The sequence below is a fragment of the Sarcophilus harrisii genome, chromosome 4 (assembly GCF_902635505.1).
Source record: "Sarcophilus harrisii chromosome 4, mSarHar1.11, whole genome shotgun sequence".
Classification (NCBI taxonomy): Eukaryota; Metazoa; Chordata; class Mammalia; order Dasyuromorphia; family Dasyuridae; genus Sarcophilus; species Sarcophilus harrisii.
The window spans coordinates 39351338-39373175 of record NC_045429.1 but is presented as its reverse complement, the minus strand read 5'-3'; the positions used below and the strand labels follow the sequence as shown (position 1 = coordinate 39373175).

Below are 21838 nucleotides of genomic sequence, written 5' to 3'. Positions count from 1 at the left end.
TTTTTCTCATTTGATTCTTGTAACTCTGTGAAGAAAGGAAGGAAGAAAGAAACAAACATTTATTAAGTGTCTACTATGTGCTAGGCACTAAGCTAAATGCTTTACAAATATGATCTCATTTTATCCTAACAACAACCCTGGGAGGTAAATTATATTATCATTCTTATTCTAGGTGAGGAAACTGAGGCAGAGGTTGCAAATTGACTATAATCAAATAGCTAAGTTCGATAAATGAGTGTCTGAATTTTGAACGCATGCCCTGAGTATTAACTCCAGAGCTCTAACCATTGTGCCACTTAATCCATTCAACAACAGATTATTCCAAATGAAAATCATTTCCATTTTGGGGGACATTATTATTACATTGGCATGTTAGAGAAATAATGTCAGTATAGCTTTCTCAGATTTCAGTGAAGCATTTAAAAGGAGCAAAAATGAACAAAGTATTATATTTAGGCTCAAAAAGTCTGACTCAAGTACAGCATAGGGAAGGCATGGTCAATTAGGACTGCATCTGGGGAAAAAGAGATCTGGGGTTTTTAGTGAATTACAGGTTCAAAAGAAGTGCCTGGCACAAAAAAAGCACTTAATAAGCACTTGTTTATTACTTACTTGTTTGGTTTTGCTTTGCAAAAGGTCAGAGAGGTAGTAAATGACGAACCCAGATATACTGAGTCCAAATCCTGTGTTTTGTCTCCCTCTATATCCTGTCCTTTAAAATAAGTAGGAAGTGGTACAGTAAATAGACTGTTGAGTCTAGAGTCAGGAAGACCCAAGTTCAAATTTGACCTCATACATTTATATGGCTCTAGGCAAATCACTTAATCCTGTTTGCCTTAGTTTCCTCATCTGTAAATGAGCTAGAGAAGAAAATGTCAAACTACTCCAATATCTCTGCCAAGAAAACACCAAATGGAGGGTGGACACAATTGAAAAATGGATAAACCAAAAATTGCTGGGAAAATTGGAAAATATTATGGCAGAAACTAGGCAGTGATCAACACTTAATACCCTTTACCAAGATAAGGTTGAAATAAGCTCATGATTTAGACATAAAGGGTGATACTATATGCAAACTAGGAGAATGAACCTCTCAGCTCTGTGGAGAAGGAAGAAATTTATGGACAAAGAAGAACTAGAGAACATTATGAAATGCAAAATGAAAAATTTTGATAATATTAAACTAAAAGTTTTTGCACAAACAAAATCATTGCAGCCAAGATTAGAAGGAAAACAGAAAACTAGGGAAAAATTTTACTTCCAAGGATTGTGACAAAGTCCTCTAAAATATATAGAGAATTCACTCAAATTTATAAGAATACAAACCATTCTTCAATTGATAAATGATCAAAAAATATGAACAGACAATTTTCAGATGAAATTAAAATCATTTCTCGTCATATGGAAAAATGCTTTAAATCACTATTGATTAGATAAATGCACATCAAGACAACTTTGAGATACCACTACATAACTCTCAGATTGGCTAAGATGACAGGAAAAGATAATGATAAATGTTGGAGGGGATGTGGGAAAACTGGGACACTGGTACATTGGAGGAATTGTGGACTGATCCAATCATTCTGGAGAATAACTTGGAACTATGCCCAAAGGGCTTTAATATTGTGCATACTCTCTGTTTCAGCAGTGTCTCTAGTGCATCTGTATCACAAAGAAATCATGAAAAAGGGAAAAGGACCCACATGTACAAAAATGTTTGTAGAAGCCCTTTTTTAATGGCAAAGAACTGGAAGCCGAGTAGATGCCCATCAATTGGGATGGCTAGATAAGTTATAGTATATGAATGTAATGGAATATTATTGTTCTATAAGAAATAACTAGCAGGATGATTTCAGAAAGGTCTGGAGAGACTTATACAAACTGATGCTAAGTGAAGTGAGTAGAACCAAGAGAACACTGTACATAGCAACAACAAAATTATATGATGATCAACTCTGATGGAAGTGCCTCTTTTCAACAATGAAATGATTCAGGCCAATTCCAATTGATTTGTGATGGAGAGAGTTATCTGCATCCAGAAAGAGAACTATGGAGATTGAATATGGATCACAACAGTATTTGCAACTTTTTTGTTGTTTGCTTGCTTGTTTTTTTTCTTATTTTTCTCCCTTTGATCTGAATTTTCTTGCACAACATGATAAATATGGATATATATTTAGGAGAATTGCACATGTTTAACTTATGTTGGATTACTTGCTGTCTAGGGGAGGGAAGAAGAGAGGGAAGGGGAATGGAGAAAAATTTGGAACACAAGATTTTGCAAGGGTAAATGTTGAAAACTATCTTTGCATGTATTTTGAAAATAAAAAGATATTATTTAAAAAAAAGAAAAATGAGTCAACAACATCTGAGCAATGAATCAGGTAGAAAAGAAGACAGAGTAATGTTAACTATGGCTTTAAAATTATTTAGACTTTTATAGAACACAATAACAATAGCTCACATTTGTATATTTTATAGTTTTCACACTTCTTTTCTCACAATTTTCTGAGTTAGGAAGTATAAGTTTTATCATTTAATTTGTGTGTCTGCATGTGTGTAAGAAAACAGGGAGAGTTAACTCTGTGTGTGTGTGTGTGTGTGTGTGTGTGTGTGTGTGTGTGCATGCGTGTGTGTGTGTGCAGTTAAAAGTAGGATCTGAGCTGGAATCCTCTCTCTAATTCTTTTCCCCATTAATTAAGTTAACAGCTGACCTTTATTAAACTAAATTAAAACTTCAATATTGGATAGAATGAATCTATTTGCCAGTTGATTACAGATCTAGCAAAATGAGAAGAAAATTATTGGTATATGAAGTGTTAGAAGATGATTGATTGGGTTGCTGTCACCAGAAATATACAAGGTTTTACTCAACTAATACAAAAAATTGGAATAACCTTCACTTAAAACCTTTTATGCTTTCTTGATGTTATTTTATTAAAAGTAGAACACTCTATGAATCAAGGGATTCCTCTTTACATTCTCATTAATATTATAATTGGTAATAATAATGTATACATAATTGTGCTTATTTTACATAGCTAGCTTTGAAAAATTTATCATAGGTGATAGAAAAACATTCAAAGACATATTTTTAAAAATTGGGGCTTCACCAATTTATTGTAATGTCATTTCTTTGTGCTCAAAGCAGTCTCATTTTTTTCTGATAAAGGCCTCATTTCCAAAATATATAGAGAGCTGACTCTAATTTATAAGAAACCAAGCCATTCTCCAATTGATAAATGGTCAAAGGATATGAACAGACAATTTTCAGATGATGAAATTGAAATCATTACCACTCCTATGAAAGAGTGTTCCAAATCATTATTAATCAGAGAAATGCAAATTAAGACAACTCTGAGATACCACTACACACCTGTCAGATTGGCTAAAATGACAGGAAAAAATAATGATGAGTGTTGGAGGGGATGTGGGAAAACTGGGACACTGATACATTGTTGGTGGAGCTGTGAACGAATCCAACCATTCTGGACAGCAATCTGGAATTATGCCCAAAAAGTAATCAAACTGTGCATACCCTTTGATCCAGCAGTGTTTCTACTGGGCTTATACCCCAAGGAGATACTAAAGAAGGGAAAGGGACCAGTACGTGCCAAAATGTTTGTGGCAGCCCTGTTTGTAGTGGCTAGAAGCTGGAAACTGAGTGGATGCCCATCAATTGGAGAATGGTTGGGTAAATTGTGGTATATGAATGTTATGGAATATTATTGTTCTGTAAGAAATGACCAGCAAGATGAATACAGAGAAACTTGGAGAGAATTACATGAACTGATGCTAAGTGAAATGAGCAGAACCAAGAGATCATTATATACGTCAACAATGATACTGTATGAAGATGTAATCTGATGGAAGTGGATTTCTTTGACTAAGAGACCTAATTCAGTTTCAATTGATCAATGATGGACAGAAGCAGCTACACCCAAAGAAAAAAACACTGGGAAATGAATGTAAACTGTTTGCATTTTTGTTTTTCTTCCCGGGTTATTTCTACCTTCTGAATCCAATTCTCCCTGTGCAACAAGAAAACTGTTTGGATCTGCACACATACATTGTATCTAGGACATACTAGGACATATTCAAATATATAGGACTGCTTGCCATCTAGGGGAGGGGGTGGAGGGTGGGAGGGAAAAATCGGAACAGAAGTGAGTGCAAGGGATAATGTTGTAAAAAAAATTACCCTGGCATGGATTCTGTCAATAAAAAGTTACTATAATAAAAAAAAAGCAGTCTCATTTTGATTCACATAAAATAATATTTATATGCTTTGCTATCAGAAAACTATAATAACAATTCACATTTATCTCCTACTTTTAGCTTATGTAGTAATTTTCCTTTGACAACCTCACAAAGTCAATAGTGACAATTTTGTTATCTCAATTATATGTTATTTCTGTCAAACTTCCTAAGGGAAGTTACCATAAAATCAAATTAATTCAAAAAGATCACAACACACTTTCCATTTTAACTAAAGCATTTATTCTTTCTCAAATACTTTTTCTAAAGGGAAAAAAAAGGCAGGACACATATCATGAAAAATTATTAAACTTTTTTCATATACTCAAAACTATAGTTCTGATTTCAGGGAAACCACTGAATTTTGATTCTTTGTTCCAAGTGTATTGATCTTGCAATTGGTTTTGAATTGATCTCATTTATTTTTCTTTTCAGATACTAATATAGTAAGTGATAACTGAATGAATGGTTTGTCTGAATAGAATGAATATTTAGTTTTTATTTATATTTAAATCTACCAAAAAAATCTTAACACATTTGTATACAACAATGGATATCAGAACACTTGGGGTTATCATTTTGGTTCAAATGCTGACTGTTATCTTGGACAAGTAACAGAAATGCTTGTGACCTCAATTTCCTAACCTGTAAATCAAGGGATGGGAGGATAGACCAGTTAGTTTTCTTCCAGCTTTAAATTTGCTGTTTTTTAGCCATTTCAGTCACGCTTGACTCTCTGTGATTCCATTTGGGGTTTTCTTGGCAAAGACACTAGAGTGGTTTTCTGTTTTTTTTTCCTCCAGTGCATTTTACAGATGAGGCGAACAGATTTAAGTACTTTTGCTCAGGATTTTATAGCTAATAAGCATCTGAAGCCAAATTAGAATTCAGGAAGATAACTCTTCCTGACTTCAAGTTTGACACTCTATCCACTATTCCTCCTAGCTGCCCTAGTTTTAAAATTATATTATTCTAAAAATTAGAAATTTTATGAGATGAAAACAATGAGCAAAATATAGGTCAGAGTTCATCAGGTCATGGTAGATAGATGCAGTAGAGCAGGCAGGAATACATAAATGAGTCATTCACTCAATAAATGTTGCTTAACCGTCTACTGTATACAATAAACAGTATATTAGCAACTTGTTATAACAAATACATGCTAGTTTTTCCATTTAAAATTTTAATAACATTTGGAACAATACTTATGGTTCCAAAATATGGGAGAAAAACCCCGACATCTAGAAGACTAGAGAAGGCCATGTACCAAGTAGAAAGAGAAAAACTCTTAGCAACATACAGAATAACATTATAATAGAGACATTCATTCAGGTTTTGAGAGATTGGTTATAATTGATGTTTGGTGACTGTAGTCCCATTATTTTCTCATTATTTTGATGCAGGTTCCATATTTCCAAGGACTTATTTTAAAGAGTATTAGATGCAATATACATTCATGGCTAAGATCCAATTCAAAGTCTGCGTAACCCTACAAGGATTCTATGTCCATTTATATATATCACTTCATTAAAATAAAGTCAACCCCAAAGAGCTAAGCCTGATTGTTTTTCTAGGGAAGAGTATGTTAAGTGGGTTTTTATTTGATGGATAAACATGAATATTATTTAAGCCATTTCATAGAAGGAACTGTTTTTTTTTCCTTTCAAAGAGATTTATATCATTTGAGGTAAAAATGATCTATCAGCTCCCCAACAACACGTATTTTTAACATTAGATCATTGCAAGATTCTGCTTGGTTTTTCTATCCCATTCATTCCTGTGGTTCTCAGGCATTTAAAGGATAGCAGTGAATCTGATACACCCTCACTCTATATGCTAAAAGCTACTAATATAGCTTGTACTAAGGCTAAGAAAGACTAGTAGGAATGGATGAAAAGTCTAAATTATATAATAGTAGCATGTCCAAGTCTTTATAGATTATATTGTATAGAGGATACATGGGGTAATAGGTAGAACTATTTTTCTAGTTCTGTATCTAATGCATAATAGCCATGTGAACAAAATCAAGTCGCCTCACTTCTTAATGTTCCCAAAATCTTTGGGCTATAAGTTATAGCGAATAATTGTTGGGGATTAATGGAGAAAGAAAATCTTATTTCACTCTTTCTCTTTCCCCATATTAATACTCTCCCTAAAATTCATATTTTCATATCTAATCATGGCACACAGATAACTTGAAGTTGTTGAAGACTCTCATTGGAGCACAAAATTCTGGCTTGATCAACCATGCTGAAAATACTCTTTCTTGAATGTCAACTATCTGCAGAATAGCTTTGGGAAATATGAAAAGATACTTCATAAATAGGCTAGACACTAGGTGATTATTTTTTTTGGTCATGGTAACACACAAAAAAAGAAAATCATAAATTATCCTCCAGTCCTCAACAGAGACAGAGTAGAAGGAAAGGTGGCAGAAAGTACTAAGAATCACATAGACTTTTCATCCATTTAAAAAGATTTATTTGACAACTGGCATTCTAAATGTGAGATCCTTATCCAGAAAGTCAGTGAACGAACAAATGGATGGAATAATTTCCATGTTGACATACTTATTAAAAATGAAACCTGAATATAAAAGGAAATTGTAGTCAAATGGAAACTTTCAGGTCCTTCTTGTAGAAACAAATGAAGGAATTAGTGGAATTCAAGTCATTTTGTATCTAAGGGAAATAATTCCCTTCATCATTTCCTCTGTTAGTTGGTTATCATGGAGTACTCCATGAATCTTTTACTGATCTTGGACTATTTAGTATTTCTATCAGTGACTCGGGTAAAGTTATAGATGACATGCAGAGGACATAAAGCTGAGAGAGATAGCTAATACACTGGAAGAAAAGGTCAGGATCCAAAAGTATTTTGATGAACTACAACACTGGGTTGAAGCAAGATGAAATTCAATTGGGATAAATATAGTCTTACACTTAGTTACAAAAAAATCAGTTTCATAAGTATAAGATAGGGGAGGCATGGACCAATGGAGCTAAAAAAAAGAACTTGGGGTTTCAGTGGCCTTCATTCTCTGTATTAGCAATATATTGTGACAGTCAAAATCAAATGATATATTAATAATGTGCTTAGTACTGCCCACGTCATATAGTGGGTGCTTAATAAATTCTTGTTCCCTTTTCACTACCCTCCTCCAAAATTAACATAACCTTGGACTTCAATGAGAGGTGATAGTTCTACTCTGCCGCCATCAAACCTCACACGGAGTGCTTATTTAGTTGTGGACCCCACACTTAGAGAAAGAAAGAAATTGATAAATTAAACAATATTAAGTAGAGGGTAACCAGAAAGGTGAAAAGCTTTGATTCGAGGACATCTGAGAAACAGTTGAAGGAATTAGGCAAACTCATCCTGGAGAAGAGAAGATTCAAGGGAGGAAGGATAGCTGCCTTCAAGTATTTAAAGGACTGTCAAATGGGGAAAGAATTAGACTTTGGCGTCAGAAGACAGAATCAGAAGCAATGAGTGGATTTTGTCAAGAGGTGAATTTAGGCATGATGCCTACAAAAACTTCCTATCCACTAGAGCTGTTTAAAATTGGGATGAAAAAAATGGTGGGCTCTCACTCTATGAAAATGTTTAGGTTGAGGCAAGATGACCACTTATGGACATATTTAAAGTGGAGGTTATCTTGGGGATGTGTATTGGAGTAGATTACTATTAACGTGCCTTTCAGCTCTCAGATTTTGGGATTCTTTCATAGACAAAAAGAATATGTAGCTCACATTTTAGAATCCACTATAGAGTATGATGAAGTAGATAACATATGTGAAAATCTTGATAAAGACTTTTCAAATTAAATCAACAGAACACCTTACTACTCTTCTTAGAGACAGGTGGTAGAGGCAGTAAGCACTGGACCTGGTCTTAAGAAAACCCAAATTTAAATCCAACTTCAGCTATTAAATCCAACTTACAACTATTAGCTGTAGGTAACTCCAGCAGCTAGGTTGACCCCAGGGAACTTATTTAATCTCTCTGCCTGCTTCAGTGTCATAATCTATAAAATGGGAATAATAACAGCATTTATTTTCCAGGGTTGTTTTGAAGAAAAAAAAATTGTAAAGAGCTTTAAAAACCTTAAAATATTATATACATGCTAACTATTGTTATTTAATAGGTAACGACTTCAGAAAAAAGATGAATATGAGGGGAAATGTCAAAATATGTGTTAGAAAATAGAAATCAGAATAAGGAAATGTAAAAGAACACATAAACTACATAGAAAAATTCATAGATATGGATATTCTTTATATATCCTTATGTTATCTTCTTATATTACATAAGGAGCCATAGATACACACACACACACACACACACGTATAATTTCTTTTTGTGATATTGTTTACTATATCCACTGCTTTTCAACTTTCTCCCGGAAAGATTTTTTCTATATAGATGTCTCTCTCCACATACACATAAGGAATACTCCTTCCATATTTTATATATGTAATGAATACTTATGAATATATATTATTTATGTATATCATATGCTATGCTTAATATATAATAAAAAATAAATACTTTCCATTATATATAGCATATTATGTATAATACTTTCTATATATATAGATTATCTATAGAGTAATCATATAAACATAAATATATGGGTAAATATGTATATATATATATATATATATATCATATAATACTTTTTTCAGAGAGAGAGTTGGAAGGCAGTAGATATGCAATGAACAATGTTACAAAAAAAGAAATTCATTCTCTGCTAACGCAAGAAAAGACTAGTTATCAATGTGAGAGTCAATTCTTTGTTGGATGTTTATAGACAGATTGTAGACTTGATAGAACAAAAATTAAAATCATGAACAAAAGGAAAATATAAAGATAAGTTATGGCATATATTCAAATGCAACATGTTTAAATATGTTATTGGTGCTTAATGATGGGAAATAGAGAAAGGAACAGATAGAGAAAGGAACTGTCAGTTTCCTATGGAAGTTTGATCAATACAAAATGATTGTTCTAACAATGAGTACCAAAGGAACACTTGATCTTCCAGGAAACATTTGATTTTCTTCACAAACATTGAGATATGAAAGATGAGAGTAACACTCATGTTGAATTTATATTAATTTATAAAATGTTATGAAGAAGAATGATAGAAAATTTTAAGACATTGAGGATTATAAAACAACATGTAGCCATCGAGATAAGCCTATAGGGAAATTCTAAAATGTAACTTGAATTCAGTTTAAATGAACTTTATTTATATATAAGATTTTCTAAGGATTACTTATAGATTTGTGAAATAGATCCGAGATCCACATATATTGAGAAGAAGTATGATGTGGCAGATAGAGAGTTGGCTTAGGAATCAGAAATAATTTGTTCTTACTTCTAACACACACTAGCTATAAGACCATGGGCACATCCCTTTCAGTATCTCAAGTAATTTTCTAAGACTAGAATTCATCTACAAGCTGCTGATCCATATTGGTGGGTAGAGTTTTTCATATCAGGAACTCTTAATCCCAATGATACAAGAGATCTGATTCAAAGGAGGAAAATATATATTGATATATATTTCACATATGGTAGTCTACAAAGACTATACTGTGTATTCTTAGGAAATTTTAAAGTTCCTAAGAACTTACCTTGAAAGTGATAATTCACCCATCCCCCCTCACTTTTTCTTCATTCACTTATTATAATGGATCCTAGTTCTTTTAAGAAAGTTGTTGAATCTTGTTTGGATCTCTTGTTTAGGTGCTGCTCTAGATGGAACTTAAAAGGACAAATTCTATATTTCTGGGTTCCAATGATACATGCTTAAGAACAAGCAGCTGAAGAAGGTTGGATGGTGAGAGGGCTACCAGAAACTTCAGCCAAACCACAATTTGGATAATATTACTTAAATTATATATCTTCAGTTATATTAAAAAGTCAATGTATTGCTCAAATGGAAAAGTCATGGGTATAATCAATAATGGTCTGAAGCACAAAAAAGTAGGATGATTTGATTTATATAGCATTTCAGTTGTAGAAATAAGACAGTCTGATGGTTTATTCTAACATTGGAAGTGGGAAAAAGAAGGCAGAAGGAGTGAATGTCCCCTGATGATGGCCATGTAGTTAGATGTAGTCATTGTCTCAGAATCTCAGAATTGAAAGGGACTAGTCTAAGATAGACTAATATGTGACTAACATTCTCCTTTACAGTATTGTCTGTGAGTCTTTATTCGGATTTCACTCAAAACCTTGTTGTTAAGTGAGAATAAAATTATATTACTTTTTGAGGCATACCATTCATTTTTTTTTGGATAGTACTAATTACAAAAATTTTCCAGAAATCTGCTTCATTGCAATTTCCTTCCTTCTAAATCCTATTCTCTGAGATCAGCAGAGTGAGTCCCACCCCCTCTTTGATGTGATAACACTTTGTATATTTGAAAACAGTACTTATGTGTTCCCTCTTCTCTCAAGTCAGGATAAACAGATCTAGTTCCTCCAAGTGATCCTTATGTGACATGGTTTTTGATCCCCACCCTGCTTGGGTTCTCTCCTCTGGCTGGATATATTCCTGCTTGCCAATATTCTATGTGGACTGGGACTCATCCAAGGAACAGACTATGTTTATAATCCATACATTTATTCCTTCTATATTATTACCACTCTTCTTTCTGGGAGATTCTTTCCCTAACTTTAGGTAACCTGAATCAATTCTGGTCCTGATTTGGCCAGATATTTAAAAAGTAGACAATCAACAATATTGAGGGCTTTGTAGCTAAGAATGCTTCCCTTTCTTCCTTATTGTCAGGAGAAATAGCATGGGAGAAGGGAGGTGTAACACCTATGATTCTTGGATCTCCTTTCCATTAGCAGGCCAATCACTTACCAAATACAAGTAATTATGTTACAATATAGATAAGTATATAAATAAATCAATTTTTCTTTTCATTCTGGAGAAAAGAATTAGTGAATTATGTCCAATACCAAGAACAGATATGTTGTTATATATTTGTCACTGCATTTATTGTGAATGAAAATAAGGCACAATAAATTAGCCATTGAGATATCTAAGTGTGCAGTGATTAGAGTGCTGAAATTGGGGTGAGGAAGATCTGAGTTCAAGCCTCAGACATTTAATTACATAGTTATTTTTATATAGTTATTTAGGAAAGGCATTTAACCTCTATTTGGAGAAGGAGATGGCAAACTACTTTAATGTCTTTGCCAAGATGACCTAATAGACAAAGGTCCATGGACTCATGAAGAGTAGGATACAACTGAACAATAAACAACAAAAATCAGTCATGTAGAGAGTATGGTATCCAAGCCTTTGGGGGAAAAGCTGTTTATGCTTTTTGTTTCCTGGGTACACTCCTGTTTCACCATTGAAGAATGAAAATGAGAAAGAGACTTTGCACCCATCACCCCTACATTTTTATAATGAGTCAGATCATCATGTTGGCTTGGAAGATAGAGAGTCAATAAAAGCTGCAATTTCTACCTATAGGGTTTGATCAAATAATGAGAAATCTAGGAAAGAGGGTGACTTTCACCCCACATTATGAATAATCTGGTCCAAATTTAAAAGGGCTACGAGAATATAAATTTTCATTCCAATCTTTTACAGATTGTTTTTAGCCAAACACTAATATAATTAAGTCTCATCCCATCAATAATTGTATCCTTTGAAAAGATTTCACTCTGGCACAAAATAAGTTAAAAGGCAATTTGATAGTAATTTAATGCATTTGTCCAATTTAAGTAATTATTTTAGATAATTTTTCAATCAAAGGGTAGAATTTACTGCTAATACAGTTCTAGATAAACCAGACATTTCCATTTCTCCTTATGTTATATAAATGGTCCCATTCCATTTACCTTGAGCAAAACATTAAAAAAAACACACAACTGAGAACTAATAAGTAGTAAATACTATGACATGCACCAAGATCAGATATAAAACAGTTTTGGAGCAAAAGTTAAGTTTCTAACATAATTTTGTTGTTGACTCTGGCATCTTTTTTACTGATATCAACAGTGGCAATAACATCCATATAGTAAGATTTGCAAAGCATTTCACAAATATTTCATTTTGTCATTTGAACAATATTGGGAGGTAAGTATTATTGCTATCCCCATTTTACAGGTGAAGAAACTGATGAAAGCAAAGATTAAAAAAGGGGAAAGAGATAGAGTCAAAATACTTCACTAAATAGTGAAAGATTTATTTAAAGAATTAATCCCTTAGCAATGAACTGGAAACATGAAAACCCATCATTTAGGAAATGGCTGAATAAGTTATGGTATACGAATGCAATGGAATATTATTGTTCCATAAGAAAGAATGAGCAGGCTGATTTCAGAAAAGCCTGGAAAGTCTTACATGAACTGATGCTAAGTGAAATAAGTGAACATTGTACTCCGTCACAACAAAATTATGTGATGATCAAGTGTGAAAGACTTGTCTCTTTTCAACAATGTGGTGATTCAAGGCAATTCCAATAGACTTGTGATGGAGAGAACTATTCACTTCCAGAGAGAAGCCTATGGAGACTGAATGTGGATCAGACATTAGTATTTTAACGTTTGTTGTTGTTGTTGCTGTTTGTTTGTTTGTTTTTTCTTTCTTACTTTTGCCCTTTTGATCTGATTTTTTTTGTCCGGCATGATAAAAAGAGAAATAGTCTAAAAGAATTGCACAGTTCAACCTATATCGGATTCTTTGTTGTCTGGGGAAGTAGAGGTGATGAGGGAGGGAGAAAAATTTGGAACACAAGGCTTTGCAAGGGTGAATGTTGAAAACTATCTTTGCATGTATTTTGAATTATAAAAAGCTATTATTATTAATTAAAAAAGAATTAATCACTTATTATTTGTATAATCAACATGCATAGATTCTTAGGAAGTATAAGGGAGCCCGAGTTTACTTAGTCCCAGAGGAATCAGAAACCCAGAAATGTGAATTACCCGCAGTCATTCAGCTAGTTTTTCACTATGATGATGGTTCTTTTGGTGTTTGTTGGTACGTTTGCCTGAACTCTTAAAGAAAATGTCATTATTCTAGTTTTGCAGAGATAAGTCGGAAGTGGCTTTAAGAAAATCAGTTTGCTCTCTACAGTAGGAATCGTAGGTTCTATGGTCAAGGAAAATCTAGTTTTCAGCATAAATGGTAGGAAAAAATATTCATGTTTTGACCTAACTGTTAACACACACACAATTAATTCAGGTATTTTCGTTTTTTTTCCTTTTTTCTTTCTTTTTGTTTTTAATTCAGGTATTTTCAATGATGTTTGCATGGCAAATTACTGTTTAGCCTACTCCTCACCTCTTTCTCTACAAAAGAAAAAAGACAAATCCAATAGCCTGGAAAGATTTACATGAACAGATGCTGAGTGAAACAAGCAGAACCTGGAATACATTGTACATATAACAGCACAAATGTGTACTGATCAACTATAAAAGACTTGGTTCTTCCAGTAGTTCAGTGATCCAAAGCAATCCCAATAGAATTTGGACAGAAAATGCCATCCACATCCAGAAAGAGAACTGTGGAGACTGAATGTAAATCAACATGTCCTATGTTTACTTCTTTTTTCTGTTTTTTTTTTTTTTTTAATTTCTCCCATGGTTTTTCCATGTTGCTCTGATTTTTCTCTTCCAACATGATTCATAAAGCAATGCGTATTAAAAATAGATAAAATTATTACAATAAAAAAAATCAGTAAGTATTTGAAAAATGTGCCTTCAATAGATTTCACTTACGTCAGATCCTCTCTCTCCTTTAGGCCCTGGTTCACCCATTTCACCTGGTTCACCCTTTGTCAGGAACCAAAACAAAAAACACACATGAAAAGGGGTTCTTAGACATTATGTTTTTTAAAAAATGTTAACAAAAATAACAAGTGTTGTTAAAACTTACTGGGGCCCCTTGTTGCCCAATGGCTCCTCTTGGTCCTGGCACACCCACGTGACCCTTGGAATAGAGAATACGACAATACGTTAGTGAATATGTAAGAAGTATAGTCAGAGTATCATATTAAGAATGCTGTATTGGGAATCAGAAATTTGAGTTCTTATGCTATCACTAGATAACTGTGATTTTTCTGAGTCTCAGTTTCCTCAGCTTGAGTATGATGTGATTGAACTAAATGACAACTAAGGTTCCTTTTAGTTTATAAATTATGATTTTATGAATAAGGTTCCTTCACTAGAATCTTAGCATTGTATGGAGGCTTCATTGAAGGCTAGCTCAGGCAAGTATAAATTCTGGCAATTTCTCAAGCATTTCTGGTAATGAATTGTCATGAGAGAATCCTCTGAGATGAAGTTACAGAGGCATATTACTACAAAGTTAGGTGTCAAATAATGATAATGTTTTTTTGCTAATGCAAATTGTGAAACTTTTCTTAAGGCAAAAAAGAGGATTGCAATATATATTAGTGAATGAGGTACCTGCGATGAAAAATAACAGAAGTACTGGAGTTGAAGAATAGACAGGTATTACTTAAGCTAATAGGGAGATGTTACAAAATTCCATTTAATTACCACAAAGGTTATGATTGTCAGAAATATTAAATAGCATAATGACTAATGTCATGATGAACGGTAGATATTGTCTTCTTTTTTCCTACATGTACCTTTATGACCTCTACCAAACTAAGGTTAATAAGGAATATGAGAAGGAACCCATTTTACTGAACCTATTCCCACACTGGGGGTGTGCCATGGCCTCTAACCTGACATGCCAAGGACATAAATGTTTGGATAGTTGATTTTCTGCATTGAAGAATGGGAGCAATTACTGTGCACAATGTTTAGAAATAACAAATTACTTTGACATTCAAGAATCTGCCATCATCCTGTTTCTCATAAGATGGAATGCCAAGTTGCCATGTTTCCTTTTCAAAATGTGTAAACAGAAAGATGCCACTATCCAGGAGGAATAAATCAGGTAAGATTTGTATAGCAAATATTTCACAAATGGGCACTCCCCAGTACCCTTTCCTACTGTCCTTGTCACCTCACATTCCTTTCTTTTCACTTCTCATGTCCAAAAAGAAAATTGATTTTTAGGAGGAGAAAAGTTCCTGGATTTGTTTCTTCTCTCTGGGCTAAAGATAGTACAAATATAATACATATGGATAAGTTTTGAATATTCTCATTAGATGGCATAATGATTTTGCTTTTTAGGAAGCAAATATGTATTTCTGATACTGAAGTCTAAATCCAGGATAAAGAATCCAATGCCTAAAATGCAAAAAAGAAATTTCAGTGTAAAAAAGCTGAAATTATATATATCTCTCTATATAGAGAGAGCGCACATATAATGTATAAATATATGTTGTTTTATTAAAGATGGTCAGGGGCACATGCTTCTAATGGAAGAAAGAAAGAAGAATGTTCAGAACGTAAAAGAATCAATTCAAACAAGAAGAGTCTCTGAAGTCCTGGTATTTGGCAAATCAAACTTTCACGAGACAGAAGTACAGAAACATTCAAAGCTATTGAAACCGAAGTCTATGAACTCTAATCATGGCTTTGTGATTACCCTGGCTATGTGATATTCATGAAGCCTTTCCAGATTGATGCGAGATTTATTCCTCACCCTGCACAAGACATGGATGTTTTACTGGCTATTGACCTCAATTATACCTTTATCACTTTATCGCTTTAGCCTTTATCACTCATTTCTCTCTTTCTTAATATATTCTTATGTGGATTACACTATTTTGGCCAAAAACTATAGATACTTTCCTGTGCCTTCTTATATTGGTTTAATATTTACATTTATACCTCTGAATCCCAGCAAGATATAATTTCCTGGAGTACTGGTATTCTTTTGTTTGTAGGTAAGGGGTATAAATTCTTTATAAAGCAGAAGACAGAACACTAATCTAGAGTCAGTATGTTGGAATCTTGCTTGTTGTCGTGAGTGAATCACTTAACTCTGGACCCTATTCTCTTCATCAATAAAATAATGAGCCTGGACTCAATGACCTTGGGGATCCATTCTAAAATCTAAATCTAGGACTCTCTGAATCAAGTACAATACACTGCATGTATTAGATACTAAATGCTTACACAGTTAAATGACAGAATATCAGAAATGATCAGTCTATCTGTCAGGCTGTAAACTCCTAGATGGAAAAGCTGAATCTATGCAATTTTCTTTATACTATGCAAAATAACATGTCAGATACAGTGAAATATTTAGTTGATGAGAAAAATCCAATCCCTATAGGTCTACCTCTCTTTATATACCAAACTGAACACTTCTTATTATTCTCTTTTTAGTCAACTCTTCTTAAAGTATGGCTATCATTGGTTTCATTCATGTCTACCTCTTTATGACTCCTTTTGGGGTTTTCTTGGCAAAGATAGTGGAGAAGTTTGCCATTTATTTTTCCAGCTCATTTTACAGATGAGGAAACTGAGGCAGAAAGGGTTAAGTTATTTGCCTAGGGTCACACGGCTAGTAAATGTGTGGGGCCAGGTTTGAATTCAGGTCTTCTTGACTCCAAGTCCAGTGCTCTGTGCACTGGATCACCTAGCTACCCTGATGATGGTTAACAAAAACAAAGAAACATAACAAAAAATTCAAATACTTTTCAAAGATAAATATAAATAATATTTGTTTTATCCATCATTTTGAGTCAGTCATGCTACTGCTCCTACCTAGTAGTATAGCTAATTGTGAGCTGACTGTAATTATAAGTCACAAATTCAGAATTTTAAAAAAAAGTCTGATGATGATAATAGTCAGGCTCATATTGGGGAAATCAGTTAACACATAATGTCCAAAGAAAAAATAAAACATCCTGGAAGACTACCCACGAAGATCTGGAGTCTATGATGGAATAATAGAATTGTCAACAAAACTTGATTTTTCTCATATGAATTAAAGTTGTATTTTGTAAGAGTTGACTGGGAGAGGCTGTGTATGCTTCATGAATTTCAAACGTTAGAACAATAAAATCAGCAGGTTGGCTGGCCTTGGTTAACTGACTGCTTAAAGTGAAGCCATCAGTAAACAGAATAAAATGGGCTCCAGAACCAAATGGGAGGGAAGGAGAAAAGATGAGAGGAACGGATTTGTTGATTAAACAAGTTCTTGAAACACATGAAAGCAGCCAATGTTGAAACCCCATCAGGAGGGAAAGGGAGGAGGAATGCGGAAATAGAAAGAAGAGGCCATAGTGTGAGCCCAGTGGAAACATTCTTTACTTGGTAGGTCCTACTGAAGAATGCCAGACTGTCTGGAGTCTGGTAACTAATAGGAATCTGGTTTTAGCTAGCTGGTTATAGGTGAACGGAAGCCTTTTATCTCACATTAGGGTAGTAACTCTTCATTTGGCAGCCAATAGGTTGATTTAGTTTTGACTTGGCCACACCATGTAGTTTAGCTGGCAGAGAATAATATTACTAAAACTGAATTTCCTCCTGGATATGTTGGGAAGTTATGCACCAAAAAGACTAAGATGGAATCATATGGGCTCTAAAATATGTTGGAAGCAGTTGGTGTATTGCAACATCACAAAAAGAAAAAAAAAAACTTCAGAAGGAGTCCTTGGGCCTTCTTGCATTAAAATATCAGCTGATATAAATGGCATGCAAAACAAATTGACATTCATTTTTATATTCTTGATAGGTCTTCCCTAAAATGTATAGATATAAAATGACTATCATGAGAAGAGAAATTGGAATTATTTGAAACTGTCTTAAAATTAGAGGAAAATGAAAATTAAATTATATTTAAATTTAAAAATAATTAACATTCTAAATCCTTTAGAACAGGATAAAATTATTGTTTTTCAGAAAATAAATTATAACAAGGATTTGACATTTTTCTGTCTTAAGAAAACCAATATATTAATAATCTGTATCTATTAGTCTGGCTAATCTGAGTTTCACTTCCAAATATGGTCACTTAAATTTTACCATGGTACAAAGTCAAATTAATCAATTCCTCTTGCTATTAGCATATATTCAGTCAGGCCAGGCTTGGTCCTAAGCACTGTGTAAGAAGAAGAGTGAGATAAAATTTTTATCTTGAAAGATACATGACTAGGGTCACAAGACACATACATATGAAAAGATAAGGAAAGAAATAAATCTGGGAAACTGAGGATAAATATAAAAGTGTAGCATGGTTGTATAAGAAAAGTATCAAGGTTTGCAACAATGATAAATGATGGAAAAAGTCAGTATTTGAGGAACTGTGGAAATATAGTAATATGAATACACTATAAATATATCGGAGTCATACAATGTAAAAATATGTGAAAAAAGTCACTAGACGTTTTATCGACTATTCATCTTATATCTAGAGATCTTATTATATATATATATATATATATATATTTTCAAGAAAGTTCAAGTCTCAAACACAGCAAAATAATCAAAACAGAACTTTCATGGTAGCAAAAAATTGATACTCAAAGACTGAGGAATGGTTGAACAAATTTTGATAATGCACATAATGGAATATAGTTGTGCCATAAGAAATGGTTAACTTGAAATATTTGGAGAAACATGTGGATGAATGGGTACAGGGCCAAGAAAGCAGATCTATTAGAAGAATACACATGACTCCAATAATGTAAATGAAACCTAAAGTAAAAAGGAACTGATCTCAGATTCAGTGTCATAAATATTGTTTAATTGAATTTAATTGGTTGATCCCAGAGGACAGATTATGAAATATCCTTCTCTCCACATGGCAGGGAGATGGAAGACTTTGGGTGTGGAATCTTGCATATGCTGTCAGATGTGGACATGGTGCCAGTTTTGCTTAACTGTTTTCTTTGGTTCAAGGCCAGGCTCCATTGAAGGAAGGAGTATATTAGGAAAATAACTGTGGTTAAAGAAAAAATAACAAGGGCCCTTAAAAAGTACAACATAAGTTGAGGCTAGCAATGACTACTAAGGACAAAGAAAGGGATGTTTTGGATGTATAGGGAGCAGGAGAAAGAAAAATGTGGGTCTACTTTTTAGGGAGAATAGGGTAATAATAACAGGGAATAAAGAGAAGAAAGACTCCTTTACTTTTATTTATATTTTCTCTGCCAAGGAATAATTTTATTTGGAATAGGAAGCATAGGACAAAAATGGTTAATTATTGAAATTCTCTACCTCTCCTTTCTTTATTAGCCAAAATCTTCAGACCAGCTGTTTACATTGCTTTTACTTATTCTTCTCTTATTTTTCAACTTCTTGCAATCTGACTTCCAACTTCAACACTCAACTGAAATTATTTTGTACAAAATTCTCAATAATTTCTTTTTTTTGAATAATATATTTTTATTTTTCGCAATACATGAAGATAGTTTCCAACATTCACCCTTGCAAAATCTTGTGCTTCATATCTTTCTTCCTCCCTTCCCACCTTTCCCCTCCCTAGATAGTAAGCAATCCAATATAAGTTAAACATATGCACCAAAAATTTCTTAATGGCCAAATCTGATGGTCTTAGACCTAATTCTTTCCCACATATCTGCTACATTTAATAATACCTTTATTTATAATGATGATGGTGATAATGATAAATAGCAGTTACATAGCACTTTTAAGATTTGTAAAATATTTTACAAATAAGATCTCATTTTATCCTTACAAAAAGTGCCAATGACTTTTGTTTTTTTACTTCAACAATTTCCCAATACATAACAGCAAACAAAAAACAGCATCAAGTAAAACAGACCTGCATAAAACATTCTGTACCCATAGTCCACTGTGTCTCTACCCAAAGGAGAAATCATTTGCCTTTTAAATGAAGTAAAGCCAAGATCATATCTTTACAAAGTTTGAAAGGAGACATTGTCCGGTAGTTATTACCTTATAGCCTTCAGCTCCAGATTCTCCTCTTTCTCCTGGTTTGCCTATTGGACCCTATAGAGACCACAATATACATAATCAATTTTATAGCTGAATTCAAGTGTCCTTGAACTCATTTGATATAAATAGTATAGCTTTTTTTTTCTGCCAAAAATTTGAAGAAACATTTAAGCCAAATGTTGAATAATTTGTTTAATTCCACTCAATAATAAAGACTTATAGGAATGGAATGGATTTCAATGAGACCAATATCTTTTTCCAGCTGTGGGAAGCAACAAATTTACACAAAGACTGAAGGAAGAATGGATTTGTGGAATGACTGGCCTGGGAAAAAACTTGAGGAAATGAATCTTAACTAAACAGCCTACATTGTCAGATGAGTAAATTGTCTGACCTTGGAAGCATATGTATGTGCTTTATAAATGACATCACAATAATTGGAAAGGAAACAAACAGAATTTTGTTTAATGACTAAAATAATGAACTCTATTAGTTCCCCATGGCTACTTTAAAGAATATATTGCAGTTATTTCTTCTCTGCCATTCTTAACCAGACATGCATTTGTTTACTCCTAAATTTATGGGAAATTCTATGGACAAACACCAATCCTAAACCCTCCAGGCAGAAACCAACCAAGCAAACATCATGCTTATAAAACTATTTCAAACATTCCTTTGAGAGCACATATTCCTTTGATATTGTAAACTGTTTTCATACTTTGCTATAAAATTTACTTAAATATCTATTCAAATATGTTTAGTATTTATGGGCTACTTCAGTTATGGCTGATGCTGAAGTTGAAATCAGAAGTCAAAACACACAACTCATATTTGAAACTAAGTTGATAATTTAAAACTCACTATACTTTGAAAATAGCCATCATAATACCATGGTTATTCTTAAGCCAGGGATTAGATCTACCTCTTAACAGACTCATCACTGTTAACATTGGTGTTAGGAATTAGAATTGCAACCTGATTTAAAGGGTAGTTACTATATTAGATTTTTATTGCAGAGAATTATCATATTTCTAAGAATATAATTTGATTTGGGGTCTACCCAAATTTAAGTAATAGCAAGTAGCATTTTAAAGGTACTCCTCAATTTTTAAAAGCCAATTTTATTTAGATAAGTGTTTTAGAGAAGTCAGAACATATTCAATAAACAAACCAAAAAATGTATTAGTTACATATACATTCAAAATAAGAAAGAAGCATTGAATTTAAGAGTCAGAGCTCCTGGATTTGAATCTTGATTCTGTTACTAACTATCATGTGACTTTATTTCACTTTTCTGCAACTCAATTTTCTTACATATTAGATTAGGGAGTTTGATTAGATGACATTAAAGGTTCTTTTTAATTCTAAATTCTATGCTCTTTTTCATGTAATGAATGGATTCAATTACAGGCCACATATAGGAGCAAGAATCTCCTTTATAATGACCACCCAATCTCTGCCTAAATATTTCTTTTTTTCTTTTCTTTTTGTGGGGAGGAACTGGGGCGGTTGGAATTAAATGATTTGCCCAAGGTCACACAGCTAAAAAGTATTAAGTTTCTGAGGCTGGATTTGAATTCAGGTCCTCGACTTCAGTGCCAGTACACTCTCCACACTGTGGCATCTAACTGCCCCTAAATATTTCTAAGGAGGGGAACTTGCCTCCTTATGAAGTAGTCTCTTCCACTTCTTTGTATTCTTTCCAAATTATTGTCCTTCCTTTCTTAAGGCCTTCATGATCTTTTCCTCT

General features: G+C 33.4%; 1 protein-coding gene across 2 annotated transcripts in view; it reads right to left on the bottom strand.

Annotated features, from left to right (window-relative positions):
• Positions 1-21838, bottom strand: part of COL24A1 (collagen type XXIV alpha 1 chain) — a 357598-nt gene that overhangs the window by 60122 nt on the left and 275638 nt on the right. For both annotated transcript variants that reach the window (XM_031969393.1, XM_031969394.1), the window contains 3 exons: positions 20089-20142; positions 14174-14227; positions 14017-14070 (listed from right to left, as the gene is read on the bottom strand). In XM_031969393.1, coding sequence (XP_031825253.1) covers positions 14017-14070; positions 14174-14227; positions 20089-20142 — 162 coding nt within the window. The remainder of the gene's footprint in view (positions 1-14016; positions 14071-14173; positions 14228-20088; positions 20143-21838) is intronic.